This window comes from Carcharodon carcharias, chromosome 15 (genome assembly GCF_017639515.1).
Source record: "Carcharodon carcharias isolate sCarCar2 chromosome 15, sCarCar2.pri, whole genome shotgun sequence".
Classification (NCBI taxonomy): Eukaryota; Metazoa; Chordata; class Chondrichthyes; order Lamniformes; family Lamnidae; genus Carcharodon; species Carcharodon carcharias.
In genome coordinates this window covers 47,530,855-47,550,036 of record NC_054481.1, presented here as the reverse complement: position 1 = coordinate 47,550,036, position 19,182 = coordinate 47,530,855, and the positions used below count along the sequence as shown (strand labels likewise).

At 40.8% G+C, this 19,182-nt stretch overlaps 1 protein-coding gene across 2 annotated transcripts in view; it reads right to left on the bottom strand.

Annotated features, from left to right (window-relative positions):
- Positions 1–14,751, bottom strand: part of gna12a (guanine nucleotide binding protein (G protein) alpha 12a) — a 105,272-nt gene extending 90,521 nt beyond the window's left edge. For both annotated transcript variants that reach the window (XR_005945295.1, XM_041206241.1), the window contains exon 1: positions 14,288–14,751. Coding sequence is in view for 1 of the 2 variants with exons in the window: in XM_041206241.1 (XP_041062175.1) it covers positions 14,288–14,560 (273 nt within the window). In the remaining variant the exon portion in view is untranslated. The remainder of the gene's footprint in view (positions 1–14,287) is intronic.
- Between the last annotated feature and the right edge of the window lie 4,431 nt (positions 14,752–19,182).

The window sequence follows — 19,182 nt, the reverse complement described above, 5'->3', positions numbered from 1 at the left end:
CCTCACAAGAGACCCCACTTTCAGGTGCAGGGAAGCACTAAGCAAAAAACTCAACATAAAATAAAAGAAATAGTAATCAAAATCTAGACCACATATTTCACAATCCACCCTCTCAGCTGCAATATGGATACGGTCCCTAGACAATAGGAAAATGGGGAGAATATTAAAAACAAGAGACATTTTAAAATTCCAAGAGAAAACAGTGCAATAAAATAAGGAAAACTAGGTCCCTATTTCATGTATATCTATACTGTGCTCTTGCAAGGAGGCTCAGGTCACATTTGAAAAGAACACTGACATCAATGGGAATTTTAAAGCCCCAGTATTGAACAAAATAGTGATATTCATGTCTTGGTCACTGATCATAAACCTTCCTTTAGAAAATGAAGTATACGAGTTAACCCACAGAAGTAAAATCTCAAAAGACATGTTTGTATACGATGTCCACTAACTGAAACTTGCAGGAAGAAAACAGAAAACTACTAAATTGTTTAAAAATTTTGAAATGAGAAGACCAAAAATAGAACATAAATTAGTGGGTTGACAAATTTACTCCATTCTTAAATCCCATTTCCTTCATTATTGTAAAAAGATGCTTTGATAGTGGTTAAGTGAGTAAGCCACATGGTGGTGACTTTTTTTTTAAAAACAGGAAATAATTGTGTGGGGAGGGAGAAAAGGGACGACTTAGAACTTCTTTAATCATTAAAAATGTAAAGAACTGTAAAATGAAGATACCCAAATCTAAAAACTCTTCTAGCCTACAACAGGCTTCCATTTGAAGCCACAAAATCCAATAGCTCCAAATTTAATTATAACTACAAGGAAGTCTGACTCTGATGAAGTGGAGAAACTGCTTGTTTCTTTCTAGTCAGAAAAAAAAATTTCAAACATCGATAAACAGGGTGGATACCAAGAATTTTTTTTAACCACTGGAGATTTCATTGCACAATGGCAACAGCAACCTGAACTAGTTAGACATTTAACAATTAGCAGACACAAAGACATAAGGAACCAGGCTGCAAAATACCACAGGGAATAAACAGCAAAAGGGATATCTTGTATTTTTTTCTTAAAAGGCCAAGCTTTCCAAAGTGCCATACAGAATTTTTTTTTCCATTACCATGTTGATACAAAGCAAAATTATCACAATTAAGTAAGAGCAATTAGATTTGTCAATCACAAAATAAATCCTCCATAATAGATTACACACAAGCGCGCACTCCCACCCGTCCATGCACTCAGTTGCTGAACTGGAAATACTGCTGTATAAATTAGGGTGCAATTATGCTGACATTTCAAGTTTCAATCTGACTCAAGAGACAACCTGCTGTGGGAGTCCAGCTCTTTGGACATGAAACTCCACTGTGGTACTATGTAAAGTTCAACAGGTAGCCAGGATATTAAACAAAACAAAATGAGCTGGAAAAACTCAGCAGGTCTGACGGCATCTGCAGAGGGTAATACAGTTAACGTTTCGAGTCAGTATGATTGTTAGTTTGCTCCATTCGACATTCTCTCACCTGCGTGGAGCAAACTAACAATCATACAGACTCAAAACATTAACTGTTTCCTCTCCACAGATGCTGTCAGACCAGCTGAGTTTTTCCAGCTATTATTGTTTTTGTTTCAGATTTCCAGCATCCGCAGCACTTTGCTTTTAGCCAAGATATTAGTTGGACTCCTGGGCACTTTACCTGTTTTGAGAAAGCAAATACTTTTGCCACCACTCTCAAAAGCATGAAGAAAATTTCATACATCTCAAGTCTAACTATGCGCAAGCATGAATGTGTGGAACTCATTAATGATCGGGAGTATCTGAATCATGGGCAAGTAATATTGATACTCTTGCCACTAATCTGTTTTTAAGCACCAAAAGTATAACTACAATCTTGTATATTAGGATAAAGGGTTCACACCTGACTGGCATTTATATTGAAAATACTGTCTGGCATTGGCTTTGGAAAGGGTCCAGCTGCTGTGCATGAAAATGTTTTCAAGCCACAAGCCACAAAACAGCAAAGTGCTCAGGCCGCTCAGAAATGGATTGGATGGCTCCAAGTGCCCCTGGTGGCAATGCATATACTTTTACTCAGGTCACAACAACTTTTTTTTGATGGCTCTTTTTGACATTTGCGAAAGTTACTTTTTGGATTTCAGGGGCTCCTTTTTCATTCCTGGGGGAATATGGTGACATAGTGGTAATGTATGGGCTAGTAATCCAGAGGCCTGGCTAATGCTCTAGGGAACAAACTTCTTGCAATTAATTAATTTTTAAAAGGGTCTGCAGATGTACAACTCGTTCTTAATAAGTTACCTTTTATCAAGAAGTTAGAATTTTCATTTTGGAAATGGAGTATGGGAGATTTATTTATTACAAATTAATAAGATCATCTTATTTATAAGATGAATTCATAGAAAATTGAATACGAGGACTTGGCTATATCTATCTAAAGAAGAAACCCTAAAAAAATTCAGCACAAATACAAATCCCATCACGGCAGCTGGTGCAACTTAAATTCAAATAAAATCTGGAATTGAAAGCTAGTCTCAGTCATAGTGACCATGTAAATATCATTGATTGTTGTAAATCAATTAGCTGGTTTACTAATGTCCTTTACAGAAGGAAATCTGCCATCCTTACCTAGTCTGGCCTACATATGACTCGAGTCCCAAAGCAATGTGGTTGGCCCTTAACTGCCTTTTGAAATGGCCGAGCAAGCCACTCAGTTCAATGGCAATTAGGGATGGGAAACCAATCCTTGCCAGTGACACCCACATCCCACAAAAAAAACTCTCTAACACCTTTATTAGTTGATGCAGTCACATAACCTTCTGTATTTATGCTGATTTTTTTTTTAGCATTTCCTTTAGATAGATAAAATGGCACAAATACCAAGGACTGTAGGTTCTGGCATATTTCCCATAAATTCATTTTATAACGAAGATGTTTCTGTTAATTTATAATAAATAACTCTCCCATACTCAATTTCAAAATGAAAATTCTAACTACTTGGCACAAGGTAACTTATTGAGAATGAGTCTCATATCTGTAGACCCTTTTAAAAATTGAATGCAAGCAATTAACACTCTCCAGCATTCTTGGGTTTTGTTCTGCCAATTTCAAGTTTTTTTCACCTCAATATTGCCATTTAAAGTGAATGAAGACATCAGGATATTGACTTCCAATGGTCCAAATGTACAACAAGGGGGATATAAACAAATTGTGATGAAAGCATAATAATTTTCATAATATTTTTCTGGTTTATTGTGAGGTAGGTTTATGGGGTAGGTACAGTTGGGTCTGTGCATGATTTAATTACATCTGAAGTCAAGTAGACTGCAGTTCAAAATCATCAAAAGAAGCCAGGTGCTTGATATGCTAATGAGTAAACATGGATGCTGGCTTAGCATGCAAGGTGTGGAGGGAATTTGCATTTTTAGATAAATGAAGATTTGGATTTCAAAAGGATCTTAGTCTGTTTACAACTAGCCAGATAAGCAAGACTAAGGAATATGTTTATTTTTCCCCAAAGGTTACTGACAATATATAGTGGCAACATGAAAGTTTTTATATTATGAGGAAGATACAGTTTCAAAGATATATGGAACAACAGACTTTACATATTAAGAGAGAAACATATATAAAGGAGAATGAAAGGCTGTGTGTCAGAAGGCCATGTAATATCTAACAGGAGTGTGTGAAATAGCCTTAATGCAGCATTTGTGCATAAGTCTGCTGTCCACTGAAACTGAAATTGGGGAAAAGCCATTTGGAATTCCACTGCCCAGGGTATTGTGTTAACTTGCTAAGTTTGCTTTAAATCCAAGATCTATTTTGGACCATTGCCTTAAAGGGAATGTAACTGAGGATCAGGTTAATTAGGAATTTTAGGCATTACTATTATAGTAGTAATTGTAGTCTTATGTATATGCTTGAAATCTTTTATTTTGTTAATAAATATTTTAATTTATTTTTTAAAAATCTCTAAAGGTCTTGGCAGACTTATTACTTCTGAATTCAGTGCTCACATCTCATAATAAATACAAATTGCAAAACCGTTGTAATAGCGCAACCAAGTTTCCCTCCTGGATTTGGTCCGACTAGCACACATCATCTGCCACGTCATAACAAAATCGATGCTGCAGCACCAAGCTAATCATCAGATAACGAATGGCACCAAACCCAGATCCCAATGCTCAAAGTTTCTCCATTTCTCGCCTCTCTTCAAAACTACATCCGACAAATTCATCCCGGCTCTGCCACTGCAAAAAAGTGAAAGGTCAGCCAAGAACCCCAGCCATATCTGTGCAGATGGCAGCTAGGTCCATGCTGGTGCGAGGCTGAGTGGAGGCTCCCAAGGGCCCTGCTTCCAGCCTCATCAGTCAGTTTCCAGGCTCCTCCTCCCACCTCTTTTTTCATTTTTGGCTTCGTCTCCTCGGCTGTCGCTCAACACAATTCACAGAATCACAGTGCAGAAGAGGCCCTTTGGCCCATCGAGCCTGCACCGACAAGTGAGAAACACCTGACCTACCTACCTAATCCCATTTACCAGCACTTGGCCTCTGCCTTGAATGTTATGATGTGCCAAGTGCTCTTCCAGGTACTTTTTAAAGGATGAGAGGCAACCCGCCTCCACCACCCTCCCAGGCAGTGCATTCCAGACCGTCACCACCCTCTGGGTAAAAATGTTTTTCCTCACATCCCTCCCATAACCTCCTGCCCCTCACCTTGAACTTATGCCCCCTTGTGACTGACCCTTCAACTAAGGGGAACAGCTGCTCCCTATCCACCCTTCCATGCCCCTCATAACCTTGTACACCTCAATCAGGTAATCCCCTCAGTCTTCTCTGCTCCAACGAAAACAACCCAAGTCTATCCAACCTCTCTTCATAACTTAAATGTTTCATCCCAGGCAACATCCTGGTGAATCTCCTCTGCGCCCCCTCCAACGCAATCACATCCTTGGAAATGGTGTAGCCAAAAGTCTCCTTCATGGCTGCAGGACTGGACAGAATAACTGCTTCAGCTGCTCCAATCACAGGTCTCCTCTCTCCTGCTTTGCTGCTCCTCCAATCAGAGTATTTATCTGGAGGAGCAACAAGATCAGGTGGGAGAGAACCTGTGATTGGAGGAGCTGGAGTAGCAAGCACAGGAGACAGAATCTGTGACCGGAGAAACTGCTGCTCACAGATTCTGTCTCTCCCACACTCGCTACTCCTCCAAACAAAATACATACAGGCGACCTTTCTAATCAATATTTTGAACTTTTCACCCCTGTCTTTCGATCTTTCGCTTGCTATTTAAAAGGTTTCAAGGGCAAATTCGCTCATGCCCCATGTATTTTGAACTCTGCTTCTACTATGGATGCCATTGGCAGATAAAAGTCACATTTCTAGGTAGGCGTTGGAAGTCTTCAGGCACAGCATCTGACTTACTTTGGGGCTGCTTTAGGCCACATAACTTTTCACTGAGCCATAAGCAATAGAAGTGAGTCCTAAATCGTCACTCAAAAATAGTAATGAAATTTCAGGAAAAATGCATCATCTTAACCTACATGAGGCCATTTAAAAAGGAGAAATAAAACCATGGGAAGGCTAAAGAAAAAGCACTGCTTTTAATGTTAAGAGTTTCATTCTCCTCCCCATCCTACACCCCTTAAATCTAGTTAGGCAAAAATCTTTTTACCTTGAGAAACTTTTTTTGGTATTATTGTCAAAGCAGGCTGCAGGCCTACTTTTTTTGGTTTCTAATTCATCTGACAGCCTCTGAGCTACAGGACCCATTCAACAAATTACTTCAAAAGGATTCAGCAAGCAATGGAATTATTCTAGTTTAACATACCATAAGATCATAAGAACTAGGAGCAGAAGTAGACAATACAGCCCCTCGAGCCTGCCCCACCATTCAATACAATCATGGCTGATCTCAATTCGGCCTCAATTCCAATTTCTCGCCTTCTCCCCATAACCTTTCAACCTGTTACAAATTTAACATCTGTCTATCGCCTCCTTAAATTTATTCAGCGTCCCAGCATCCACTGCACTCTGAGGTAGTGAATTCCACGGATTCACGACCCTTTGAGAAAAGTAATTCCTCCTCATCTCTGATTCAAATCTACCACCCCTTAGCCTAAAACTACGGCCTCTCATTCTAGGGAAACATCCACAAGGGAAACATCCACTCCACGGCTACTTTGTCTATCCCCTTTAGCATTTTATATACCTCAATTAGATCTCTTCTCATCCTTCTAAACTCAAGCGAGTATAGGCCTAAACTGCTCAATGTCTCCACATGAGACAAGCCCTGCATCTCTGGAATCAATCCAGTGAACCTCCTCTGAACCGCCTCCAATGCAACTACATCCTTCCTCAAATAAGGGGACCAAAATTGTGCACAGTACAGTCTCTGCCTTGTACAGTTGCAACAACACTTCCCTATTTTTATGCTCTATTCCTTTAGCAATAAATGCCAAAATTCCATTTGCCTTCCTTATTACCTGCTGTACCTACATACTAGCTTTCAGCGATTCATGCACAAGAACACCCAGATCCCTCTGCACTGAAGCATTCTGAAGTTTCTCTCAATTTAAATAATAAGTCACCTTTTTATTCTTCCGACCAAAACGGATAACCTCCTACTTATTCACGTTAAAATCAATCTGCCAAATTTTGGCCCATTCATCTAATGTGTTCATATCTATTTGTAAATTTCTTATTTCTTCATTGCAACTTACTTTCCCACCTATTTTGGTGTCATCTGCAAATTTAGCAAAAGCACTAGTTACAGCTTGCCACCCAGAAAAAGACCTATTTATCCCGACTCTCTGCTTTCTACTAAATAGGAATCTCCAAGGAGAATTTAAAAAGTACATAACAGTTGACTATCATCTAATTTCTTAACACTTCTGGACCCTACAGAACCATTCAATAAAAGGGGATGAACAGATCTATAACAACTATGATACTAGAGGCTCAAACATTGTTGAAATTTCCTCTGCATGGGGGAAAAAAGTGCTTAAACATCTTGATGGGGGAAAGAGGCCATTAGGATAGAGACATTGAAAGTCATCTTCCCTACCCTTTTCTCCTTCAAAAAAACGACAATTATCACAAAATTAGCCTCCTCCCAATCAGTAAAGTGATGGAGGGGTCATTTTATCAAGCAACTCACCAATAACCTGTTCACTAATGCTTAGTTCATGTTCCATCAGAAGCACTCAGCTCTAGACCTTATCCCAATCTTGATCCAGACATGGACACCAGAGGAGAGCAGAGATATCGAGGCAATCGACCGAATATGGCATAAAGGAGCCCTAGCAAAACTGAAATCAACAGGGGTCAAAAGGCTAATGAAAAGGAGTGTGATGGAATACTCTCCACTTGTCTAGATGACTGCAACTCCAACAACACTGAATAAGCTTGACACCATCTAGGACAAAGCAGCCACCTTGATTGGCACCCCATCCACCACCAATGCAGTGACAGCAATGTGACCACATACAAGATGAACTTCAACATCTTGTCAAGCCTCCTTTGACAGCACCTTCCAAACCCATGACCTCTAGCCCCCTAGAAGGGCAAGGGCAGATGATACATGGAAACACCACCACTTGCAAGGTTCCCTCCAAGCCACACCATCCAGACTTGGAACTATATCATCGTTCCTTCACTGTTTTCCAACAGCTATTGGGTCAAAGTCCTGGAACTCCCTTCTGAGCAGCACTGTGGGTGTACCTACACCACATGGAATGCAGTGGTTCAAGAAGGCAGCTCACCATGACCTTCTCAAGGACAATTAGGGATGGGCAATAAATGCTGGCCAAGCCCTGAAATGAATTTTTAAAAATGTGGTCATGGCTGTTCAAGGGCATAGACTCAGGTATGCAAGATTTCCCCAGGGAAGCATCTTACGCTATTTCATTACTAACCTTCCCTCCATTATATGGTATGAGGTGGGGCTATTTGATGACAATTCCAGTGCGATAAGAAAGGGAGCTCCCATCATCCTAAAGTAAGGATCTTAACAACATCCAGACTTGGGCTGCCAAGTGGCAATTAATATTCATGCACACCACTGCCAGTTAAAGAGCATCTCAAAATCAAGAGAAAGTCATTATTTCCCCATCATCTCGAAAAGCATCACCATCATCAAGCCCTTCACTGTTAACATCTTGCAGGCCGCCCAAATCTACACCATAGCTAGAGAAGCAGGGCTCAGCTGGGCACTCCTCAATTAGTGGCTCACCTCCTGACCCCTAAAAGTCTCACCTGATGGGTATAGCCACAATAACACTAAGGAAGCTCAAAACGGTCCAGGACAGAGCAGTTCATTCAATTACTGTTCTGCCACTGACAATAGCCACAACCAGTACACAATTGCTGCAATATGTACTATCTACAGGATGTAAGGCAGCTACTCACCAAAACCACTTTGACAGAACCTCCTTCCTCTGCAACTTCTATCATCAAGAACAAGAACAGTAAGGCTGTAAGAAAACGATCACCTCCAAGGTACAAACATCCTGACTTGGACAAATGTTGCCATTGCTTCAGTCAGTATTCTGGAATTCCCTACCCAAACATCATCATCATCAACACAAGAACTCAAAGGAGAAGGTTGACCACCACATTCTCAGAGCAACTAGGTTTGAGCTACAAAGATTGCTATGGCTACTAAGTCAAGAAAGATGTTAACCTTTGTAGGTTAAAAGTTGAAAATAGACCAACTTAAAATTAATAGGCCTTTGAAAATTAAACTGGACGTTTCCTTTAAAAGATATTGTCCTAATTTTTCACAGGAGGAGAAAAATTCACAGCTGATTGACTGCATAAAATAAAAAACATCAACTCAAGATAACAGTGAGGCTACAAGATTACACACATCAAGATCTGTTATTAAACACTGTTTAGTTAAATTGATTAGGACTAAACTATAAATGGTTCTAGAGTTTTGATGAACTTGCATTAGCATGGATCTGGGAACTACTAAAATCTTTTTCTTGCAACAAAACTATAAGGATGAGAGTTTCTCTTTCAGTTGGTGAAAATGTCTCGTTTGTAACAAGGGTAACAAAACACGAAAACTTGTAAACACAGATCTTGTCGGAATAAATTGTATTTCATCATACAGGGATTAATCAAGGACAGTCAGCATGGTTTTGTTAAGGGGGGGGGGGGGGGTCATGTCTGACCAATCTGATTGAATTTTTCAAGGAGGTGACCAGGTGTGTAGATGAGGGCAATGCATTTGATGTAGTTTACTTGGACTTCACCAAGGCTTTTGATAAGATCCCGCATGGGAGACTGATAACGAAGGTAAGAGCCAATGGGATCCAAGGCAATTTGGCAAAGTGGATCCAGAATTGGCTGAGTGACAGGAAACAGAGGGTGATGGTCGAGGGGTGTTTTTGTGACTGGATGCCTGTGTCCAGTGGGGTCCCACAGGGATTGGTGTTGGGTCTCTTGCAGTTTGTGGTACATATAAATGATTTAGACTTGAATGTAGGAGGGTTATCAGTAAGTTTGTGGATGATGCAAAATTCGGTGGGGTGGTAAATAGTGAGGAGGATAGCCTTAGATTACAGGAGGGTATAGACTGGCTGGTCAGATGGGCTGATCAGTGGCAAATGAATTTAACCCAGATAAGTGAGAGGTGATGCATTTGGGCAGGGCAAACAAGGCACAGGAATACATGACGAATGGTAGGACCCTGGGAAGTACCGAGGATCGGGGGACCTTGGTGTGCATGTCCAGCGGCCCCTTAAGACAGTGGGACAGGTAGATAAGGTAGTTAAGAAGGCATATGGGATACTTGCCTTTATTAGCTGAGGCATAGAATATAAGAGCAGGGAGGTTAGGCTGGAACTGTATAAGATGCTGGTTAGGTCACAACTAGAGTATTGCATGCAGTTCTGGAATCTGCATTATAGGAAGGATGTGATTGCACTAGAGAGAATGCAGAGGAGATTTACCAGGCTGGACAGTCTTAGTTATGAGGAGAGATTGGATAGACTGGGGTTATTTTCCTTGGAGCAGAGAAGATTGAGGGGGGACATGATTGAGGTATATAAAATTATGAGGGACATAGATAGGGTAGGCAGGAAGGAACTTTTCCCCTTGGTGGAGGGATCAATAACCAGGGGACATAGATTTAAGGTAAGGGGCAGGAGGTTTAGAGGGGATGTGAGGAAGAATATTTTCACCCCTAGGGTGGTGGGAATCTGGAACTCACTGCCTGAAAGGGTGGTAGAGGCAGAAACCCTCATAACATTTAAGAAGTATTTGGATGTGCACTTGCGATGCCATGGCATACAAGGCTATGGGCCTCGTGCTGGAAAATGGGATCAGAATAATTAGCTATTTGTTTGACCGGCGGATTCGATGGGCCAAAGGGCCTTTTTCTATGATGTTGACCTCTTTGACTCTATACATTTCAACCCTTCAAACTTATTTCATCAACAATCCCAAAAAGGCCTCCATTCAAGGTGAAAGCAACTCAATACAAAATTCAGAATTTATTGCAACAACAAATGGTGGCAAATAGGGACTGAGATTCTCTTTTCCTCTCTCCCATAAAGAATAAAAAATTTCAATGGAATCATGTGCCCTATCACACCTTGCTAAAGTGGTCATTCATCATCTACACACTTACACAGGAGTGTCACAGCTAAGCCAGACCATGTTCTCACCCAACGTTCCTATGTGGAAATGCACACATACATTGCATCATAACAATTAAAAAGGACCTCTGGATGATTTTTCACTCCCAAACCGAGAGATGCTGTAAAAAAAAATGTTGAAATTCTTCCCTGGTTGAGATTATCTAACTCAATAAAGACTAAGGATTCCATCTGGGATACAGCCTACTGTACACGACAACCTGCATTTATAGGGCACTTTTAATGCAGCAAAACTTGCCAAGGTGCTTCACAGGAGCATCATCAAAACAGATTTGATACCGACCTACCTAATGAGGAATTTGGACAGCTAGCCAGAGCCTTAGTCAAAGAGGTAGATTTTAAGAAATGTCTGAAAAGAAGGGAGAGGTAGAGAGCTTGGGCCTGAGGCAAACAGAGGCAAGATCAACAATGTTAAAGCAAATAAAATCAGGGTACGCAAGAAGCCAGAATTGGTGGAATGCAGAGATCTCATAGGGTTATAGGATTGGAGGAGGTTACTGAGAGGTGGAGGGATGAGATCGTGGAAGGATTTGAAACAAGAAGAGTTTTTAAAAATGGAGACATTGTCTGACTGGGAGCCAGTGCAGGACAGAAAATGTAGGAGTGATGGGTGAACAGGTCTTTGTGAGAGTTAATATCCGGACAGCCAAGTTTTTGATGAGCTCAACTTATGGAGGATGCAAGGTGGGAGGTTGGCCAGGAGAGCAATGGAATTGTCAAGCCTAGAAAGTAATAAAAGGCATGGATGATGGTCTCCAGCACAGTGAGAAAACTGACAAAAATATCCAGGAAATTAACAGCAAAATTTTTTTTTTTTTTTAAACACATTGAACAAAAAGTACTCCCTCTAGATATCTTTTGCCTTTTACCAGTTGAGCCTCAAGAAAGATAGATTTTTGCTTTTGTTCTTGATGCAGCTGTTTGGCACCATAAACAATAGATTATTCCACACCAATGACTTACTACATAAACTTGAGTTATTTTCTTTTCTTTAGTCCCTTAAGTACTTCCACAACATTGTCACGTGAAGTTCAGTTTGTTAAAAATGAACTTTGTCACTGAGCAAACCAAATTTTATCTGTACGTGTTTTTCTTCGCTATGGATTAATATTGAAGGTTTTTTTTCCTCAGCCAGTCTGGCCTTTTATTTAATGTGATCAAAAGAAATAGCTGTTAGTTACTCAAATAAGAAAAGGGTTCAGTTTTTCAATTGGCTTCACTCCTAGTTGTTCATCTTTTGACATTTGTAGCCTCACTACTTCCATTTGTCTCAAATGGAAAACTTACTTTTTTTCCATGTTCAAGCTCCCTACAAAATGTTTGGATTCCCTTTCATGCTTCTTGCCTTAACAGAACTTAGATCTAGAATAGGCATTTTACCACGGCTACTTCCAGATTAGTGGAAGCTCTTCCACCTTTCGCACTTTCTTGGGCTGAGACAACAAACAGCCTGTTGCATGTTAACCTACATTTCCTTTACACAGCCTTGTGTGTCTTACTCTTTTTAATCACACTATTGGAAGGATGTCAAGAACCTGGAGAGGGTGTGGAGGAAATTTACTAAAGGTACAAGATGAAAGATTTTAGTTACACTGAAAGACCAAAGCAGCAAAGGTCAAGAGGAGATCTGATAGAGGTGTTCAAATTATTAAAGGATTTGATCGAATAAATAAAGAGAAACTGTTCCAAGAAGCAGATACAGATTTAGGGTAATTGGCAAAAGAACCAGAGGTGACATGATCTGGAACGCACAGAACGAGCAAAGGCAGATACAAAACATTCAAAAGCAAAATGGGAAAACAGTTCAAGATGAAAAAAATTTTCTGGGCTATGGAAAAAGAGCAGTGGAGTGGAACTATTTGGATAGCTCTTTCAAAGAGCCAGCAGAAATATGAAAGGCCAAATGGCCTTCCTCTGTGCAGTATCATTCAATGATCCTATTCTAGATCATTAGAAAGGTCCATTTATGGAGATTAAATTTCAAAATTTGATCCCCAAACACCAGTAAATTTTTCAGAATCCCATGTAATTAAAATAGAACTTGACTCATAAATCAGTGGCCCTGGTAATGCTTCTCTGAAATTTCTATTTTCCTCTCCTAAACTGTGCTACATGCTTCTCTTCCCTGCAATCTCGCTTTGTTGAAATAAAACCCTGTTGTACCACCTAACTCTCCCCAGCCCTTGAACATCAAAACCCAACTTTCCTTCTACAATAAACAGAATTTAAAAATCTAGATCTGGCATTATACTACCTATATTTCTCAAATTTACTCTGTTCTTTCTTATCATTTTCCAATCTTTATGGTACCTGACACAATGAGCTATGGTCTTTTGCCTGGGTTTCTCAATATAAGGAAGCACTAATATTAAACGTATAGCTACTTTAACAAAATGCAGTTAAAAATGTGAAAACTACGATTCAACCTGCAAATTATGGGTATCAAAAACAGAAATCATGTCTACAAAAGTGAAAATGTCACCAGACCCCAGAGGAAATTCACTTTCAGTCTATTCCCTGAATTAGGAAAGGAAATTGGCTTTTGTCAAGTCATATCAAAAATTAAAATTTACAGAATATATTGAAAGGAGGTTTTGCTACAAAAATATTAAGGAACTGAAAAAAATGAAAATACTTAACATAAATGTAGACTTTTCATAAAATAGCATCATGTGATTCACTCAACGTTTAAGAGTTTTGTTTTTGTACTAATTCAACAGAAAATTGAAATAATCGGGTTGTAATTCAATATCGGAAACTCAGAAGTACAGCTCAGAATAATGTACTTCCCTTCCGTAACAGGTAAAAAGTATACTGTACTGTAGTCTCATATTCTAAATATAGCGCAGGAAAGTCCTTTTCTACTTCTAACACTTCCGATTATAAAATCTAACAACATACAGCATACATCTTGTACATCTTGATGTACCTTAGCTTCTAAACCAAAACATTTAATTGCGTGCCTGCAGGAACAACAAATATGTACACCCGTATCAGAATCGCAGCATAGGTAAATCTGTAATTCAATCTATAATCCATTTAGTAAATACCAAACATGCTGTAATGACAACAGAAGCCAACTGTGCATTAAATACATTCATGATAAGTTCAGCTGATATTGAGGCAACTTGTTAAATAAATCACTGTATGGTACAGGTTTATACTTTTTACTTCGCATACTCGCTGGGGAGTTTGTATACTTGGGCTAACTGATTATCATAAAGGGAGAGAGCAGAGTTAACACTCCTTCAGCTGATCACAAAGGAAAACACTAGCAAGACCTACTTCAGAAGGGATGCCTTTAACCAGATGTTCACAATGCATAAATTTCAGCAAGGAAAAGAGGCAAGTGCCAATAGTGATTTACTCCATCTTCCTAGGAATTACGTTTTTTAAAACATCTGCACAGATTTTTAAAAAAGCCTTTGCAAATGATTTTCCACTTAAGTTAAATGTCAATAAAAAAATTAGGACAATTGCACAGCATCATCTTAACGCCCCCACTAATTCTGTCCGTGTGAAGGGGGTATCACGCAGTCCTAAATGATAACTGAAGACCAGGAGAAGCTTGGTAATTCCCCCACCCATTGAATTTGCCGAGATACCTTAATAACATTCTCGAAGATGGTGTCCCGGAACTCCTCCAGGGCTTTGCTGTCGAAGTCTTTGCCGTGAATGATCCTCATCTGTTTGAGAAAAGTGCTTTTGCCGCTCTCGCCGGCCCCGAGCAGTAGGATCTTGACCAACCGCCGGACGTAGCGCCTCTCCCGGGCCAGTAAGGCGTCGATCTCCCGGCTCCTCCGGCGCTGAGCCCGCTCGCTCTGGCTGGACTGACAGGCCGGGAAACAGGCGCCCAGGCGTTGCACCAGCTCAGCCATCGTCTCCGTCGGCAACACCTCAGCTACGAAAAGCGCGCACACACACGAACAACCCGGTGGGGGGATTTAAAAAAAACACAGTCCGACAACAAATAAATAAAATTGGCGCTTTAAATCGGTCCCACGGCTCCGCGCGATCTCTCAACGAAACCCACCGACTCCCCATTCATTCCCCCAACTGATGGGCGAAAACTTCATCAGAGGGTGGGGGCGGAGTGGGGTGCAGGCCGGCTCGAGCTGGGACGAAGATGGCCCGTCAATCCCAATCGCTAATTCGCTAATATTACTGTCAATCATAATTAACCCTATCGTCATTCAATAATCGCGTTGTCAATCGAATAAAGGGGTGGTGCCCTAACCTCACGTTTTAACTTTTTATTGGTCGATCGACCTATCAATCACAAACTTCGGGTACTGTCAACAGAAGCAGGAAGAGTCTCCTCAGGATTGGTTCTTTCCGCTGTCAGTGAAATCAGATCCTTTCACTGATTGGATAACTCTGTTGTCCGCTCCTTGTTATTTTTTTAAAAAGTTAAAATGAAGGTAAGCTTGATTATGTTTTTTATTAATTTATTTATACATTTCAATCAGCAATTCGTCAAGAGATTCAGTCATCGTTCACCAGGTTCAACAATCAGTTAGGTCCCGGCAGGGTCCGAGCCACACCCGAGAAACCTCAATCGTTGTCAATCACCTGTCCGCAGCCAATTATTCGTCGAGGTTCTGAGCGGTTTAGCCAATAAGATAAACAGGTTTGCCATCAATCAGACGTAACCTGCTTCCAATTGGTATAGGTTCTGTCAATCATCTAAACCCCACCCTATCAATCATCCAAACCCTCCAGCTTTCCTTTGGCCAGTTGGTGCTTGAGCAGAAATTGAAGCTGAGGGTGAAGAATTTTCCAAACAGTGGTATCCAAATAATTGCAATTGGAAACATCTGTACAGTGTTTAGAATTCCTCCTATTACTCATGAGAGTACAGAGTGGATGGTAGATAGCAATCCTAGATTTGATCTGATTTTTTGACTTTCGGGCGGGATGGGAAATGTGTATATTGTGATACACAAGGCGTAGCAGCTGTATGGCTTTTTTCCCTCTGTCCATTTTTGTTGCTATGTTCATTTTTTGTCTTTATCTTTTTGTGCCAAATGTGATTCCGTTAGTAGCGCTCTTGCCTCTGAGTCAGAAGGTTGTGGGTTTAAGTCCCAAGACTTGAGCACATGATCTAGGATTCCAGTGCAGTGCTGAGGGAGTTTTGCACTATCAGAAATGCCATCTTTCAGGTGAGTTGTTAAACCGAGGTCCCATCTACCTCCTCAGGTGCATGTTAAAAAAAAATTCCATGGCACTATTTCAAAGAGCAGGGGAGTTATCCCCTGAGCCATGGCCAGTATTTATCTCTCAATCCACACTACAAAAGCAGATTTTCTGGTAATTATCACATTGCTGTTTGTGGGAGTTTGCTGTATGCAAATTAGCTGCTGTGTTTCCAACAAGGACAACACTTCAAAAGTAAAGCACTTTGGGATGTCTGATGGCTGTGAAAGGTGTTACACAAATGCAAATCCTTCTTTCCAGGAATTAGAGGCATAGTCATTTCCGTAATACCCGATGCCGATTCCTTGGCATTGGAGTTTGGTCCACTTCCGGTATTCCACCTCTCTCCAAGCCGCGTATCTGTTGGTGGGTTTGGGCCTGGACGTTTGGGTGATATCCGTCCATCCCATCTTCTTTTCACTAGATTGACTTTCCTAATGTACTCCTAGCCAGCCTCCCACATTTCACCCTCTGTGAACTTGGATTCGTCCAAAACTCCTGCCTGTGTCCTAACTTGCACCAAGTACCATTGACTCATCACCGTGTGCTCACTAGTTTAGTCCTGTTTGTACAACATCTGTCCTTCAGAACAAGGTACATGGAAAACCAAAGCAGTTCAATAGCAATTTTAAGCAGAATTGTAACAAGATGATGCTGATCAAATATTATTTACACATAGTACTGCACTAACCTACATTGGTTCCAAATTTAGTAATGCCTCAATTTTTGAATTCTTCTTCTTGCTTTCTAATCTCTCCATGACCTTGTCCATTCCTAGCTCTGTAACCTTCTCCAGCCCCATAACCCTCTTAGATATATGCACTCCTCTAATTCCAATTTTTTAGCATCCCCGATTTAAATCGTTCCACCATTGGTGGCCATACCTTCGGTTGCCTAGGCCCAAGATCAGGAATTCCCTTTCTAAACCTCTCTGCCCCTCTACTACACTTACCTCCTTTGAGATCCTAAGCTTTTAGTCATCTGATTTAGTGTGTCTTTACCTGTCTCAATGTCATATCTTGTTTTATAATGCCCTTGGGTCATTTTATTATGTTATTTTTAATTATGTTAAAAGGTGCTATATAAATAAGTTGTTGTAAATCAAACATAAAGCAGCCAACCTTTCATAAATGCTGTTTTCCACTTGATCCATAATTTGTCCTTATTTTCTGGCTGGAAGCAAAAAGACTCAACATTAGAGTTACAATAATCAACTTGCACAAAATATAGACATTCCCATAAAGCATCATGAACAAACAGGTGTGGGGGACACTCAAAAAGCTCTGTTAATAGCTGACTGATGATAATATTTCCTGGAATTCAATAATCAAATTATCAAAATAATCTGCGAACAAATAAAAATGAAAATGAAACAAAATGTTCATAATAAGAAAGCTTTGACTTTAATTGGAAAACTGCAGCAAATTAAAAAGCCACAGGTCACTCAGTATGATGATGGGTGATGAATTGAAAAGGAGGCATACCAAGTGATGTAAGTCATAGTAGTTATTTATTGACATTTTGAGCACAAGGACTCACAAACAGCAATTAGTAATCTCTTTTAGTGATGTTGGTTGAGGGACATTTCACTATACCCCAGAAAATCATGTGGCGTATAAGACCATAAAACATAGGAGCAGAAATTAGGCCATTCGGCCCATCGAGTCTGCTCTGCCATTCAATCATGGCTGATACGTTTCTCAACTCCTTTCTCCCGCCTTCTCCCTGTAACCTTTGATCCTCTTACCAATCAAGAACCTATCTATCTCGGTCTTAAATGCATTCAATGACCTGGCCTCTACAGCCTTCTGTGGCAATGAATTCCATAGATTCACCACTCTCTGGCTAAAGAAGTTTCTCCTCATCCCTGTTCTAAAAGGTCTTCCCTTTACTCTGAGGCTGTGCCCTCGGGTCCTAGTCTCTCCTACTAATGGAAACATCTTCCCCACGTCCACTCTATCCAGGCCTTTCAGTATTCTGTAAGTTTCAATCAGATCCCCCCTCATCCTTCTAAACTCCATCGAGTATAGACCCAGAGTCCTCAAACGTTCCTCATATGTTAAGCCTTTCACTCCTGTGATTGTTCTCGTGAACCTCCTCTGGACCCTCTCCAGGGCCAGCACATCCTTCCTGAGATACGGGGCCCAAAATTGCTTACAATATTCTAAATGTGGTCTGACCAGAGCTTTATAAAGCCTCAGCAGCACATCCCTGTTTTTATATTCTAGTCCTCTCGAAATAAATGCCAACATTGCATTTGCCTTCTTAACTACCGACTCAGCCTGCAATTTAACCTTAAGAGAATCCTGGACTAGGACTCCCAAGTCCCTTTGCACTCCAGATTTCTGAAATCTCTCCCCATTTAGAAAATAGTCTATGCCTCTATTCTTCCTATCAAAGTGCATAACCTCACACTTCCCCACGTTGTATTCCATCTGCCACTTCTTTGCCCATTCTCCTAACCTGTCCAAATCCTTTTGCAGCCTCCCCGCCTCCTCAATACTAGCTGTCCCTCCACCTATCTTTGTATCATCTGCAAACTTAGCCAGGATGCCTTCGGTTCCTTCATCTAGATCATTAATGTATAAAGTGAAAAGTTGTGGTCCCAACACTGACCCCTGCGGAACTCCACCAGTCACCAGCCGCCATCCTGAGAAGGACCCCCTTATCCCCACTCTCTGCCTCCTGCCAGACAGCCAATCTTCTATCCGTGCTCATACCTTGCCTCTAACACCATGGGCTCTTATCTTACTGAGCAGCCTCCTGTGCGGCACCTTGTCAAAGGCTTTCTGGAAGTCCAAATAGATAACATCTATTGGCTCTCCTTTATCTAACCTACTCATTACCTTCTCAAAGAATTCTAACAGATTTGTCAGGCTTGACCTCCCCTTGATGAAATCATGCTGACTTTGCCCGATTTTACCATGCACTTCCAAGTATTCTGAAATCTCATCCTTAATAATGGACTCGAAAATCTTACCAACGACCGAGGTCAGGCTAATCGGCCTGTAATTTCCCGTCTTTTGCCTCACTCCCTTCTTAAACAGGGGGGTTACATTAGTGATTTTCCAGTCCTCTGGGACCCTCCCTGACTCCAGTGATTCCTGAAAGATCACCACTAACGCTTCCACTATCTCTTCAGCTATCTCCTTCAGAACTCTGGGGTGTAATCCATCTGGTGCAGGTGATTTATCCACCTTCATACCTTTCCGTTTTCCTAGCACCTTCTTCTTGGTAATGGCCACCATATTCACCTCGGCCCCCCGACTCTCTTGAACTTTGGGGATGTCACTCGTGTCTTCCA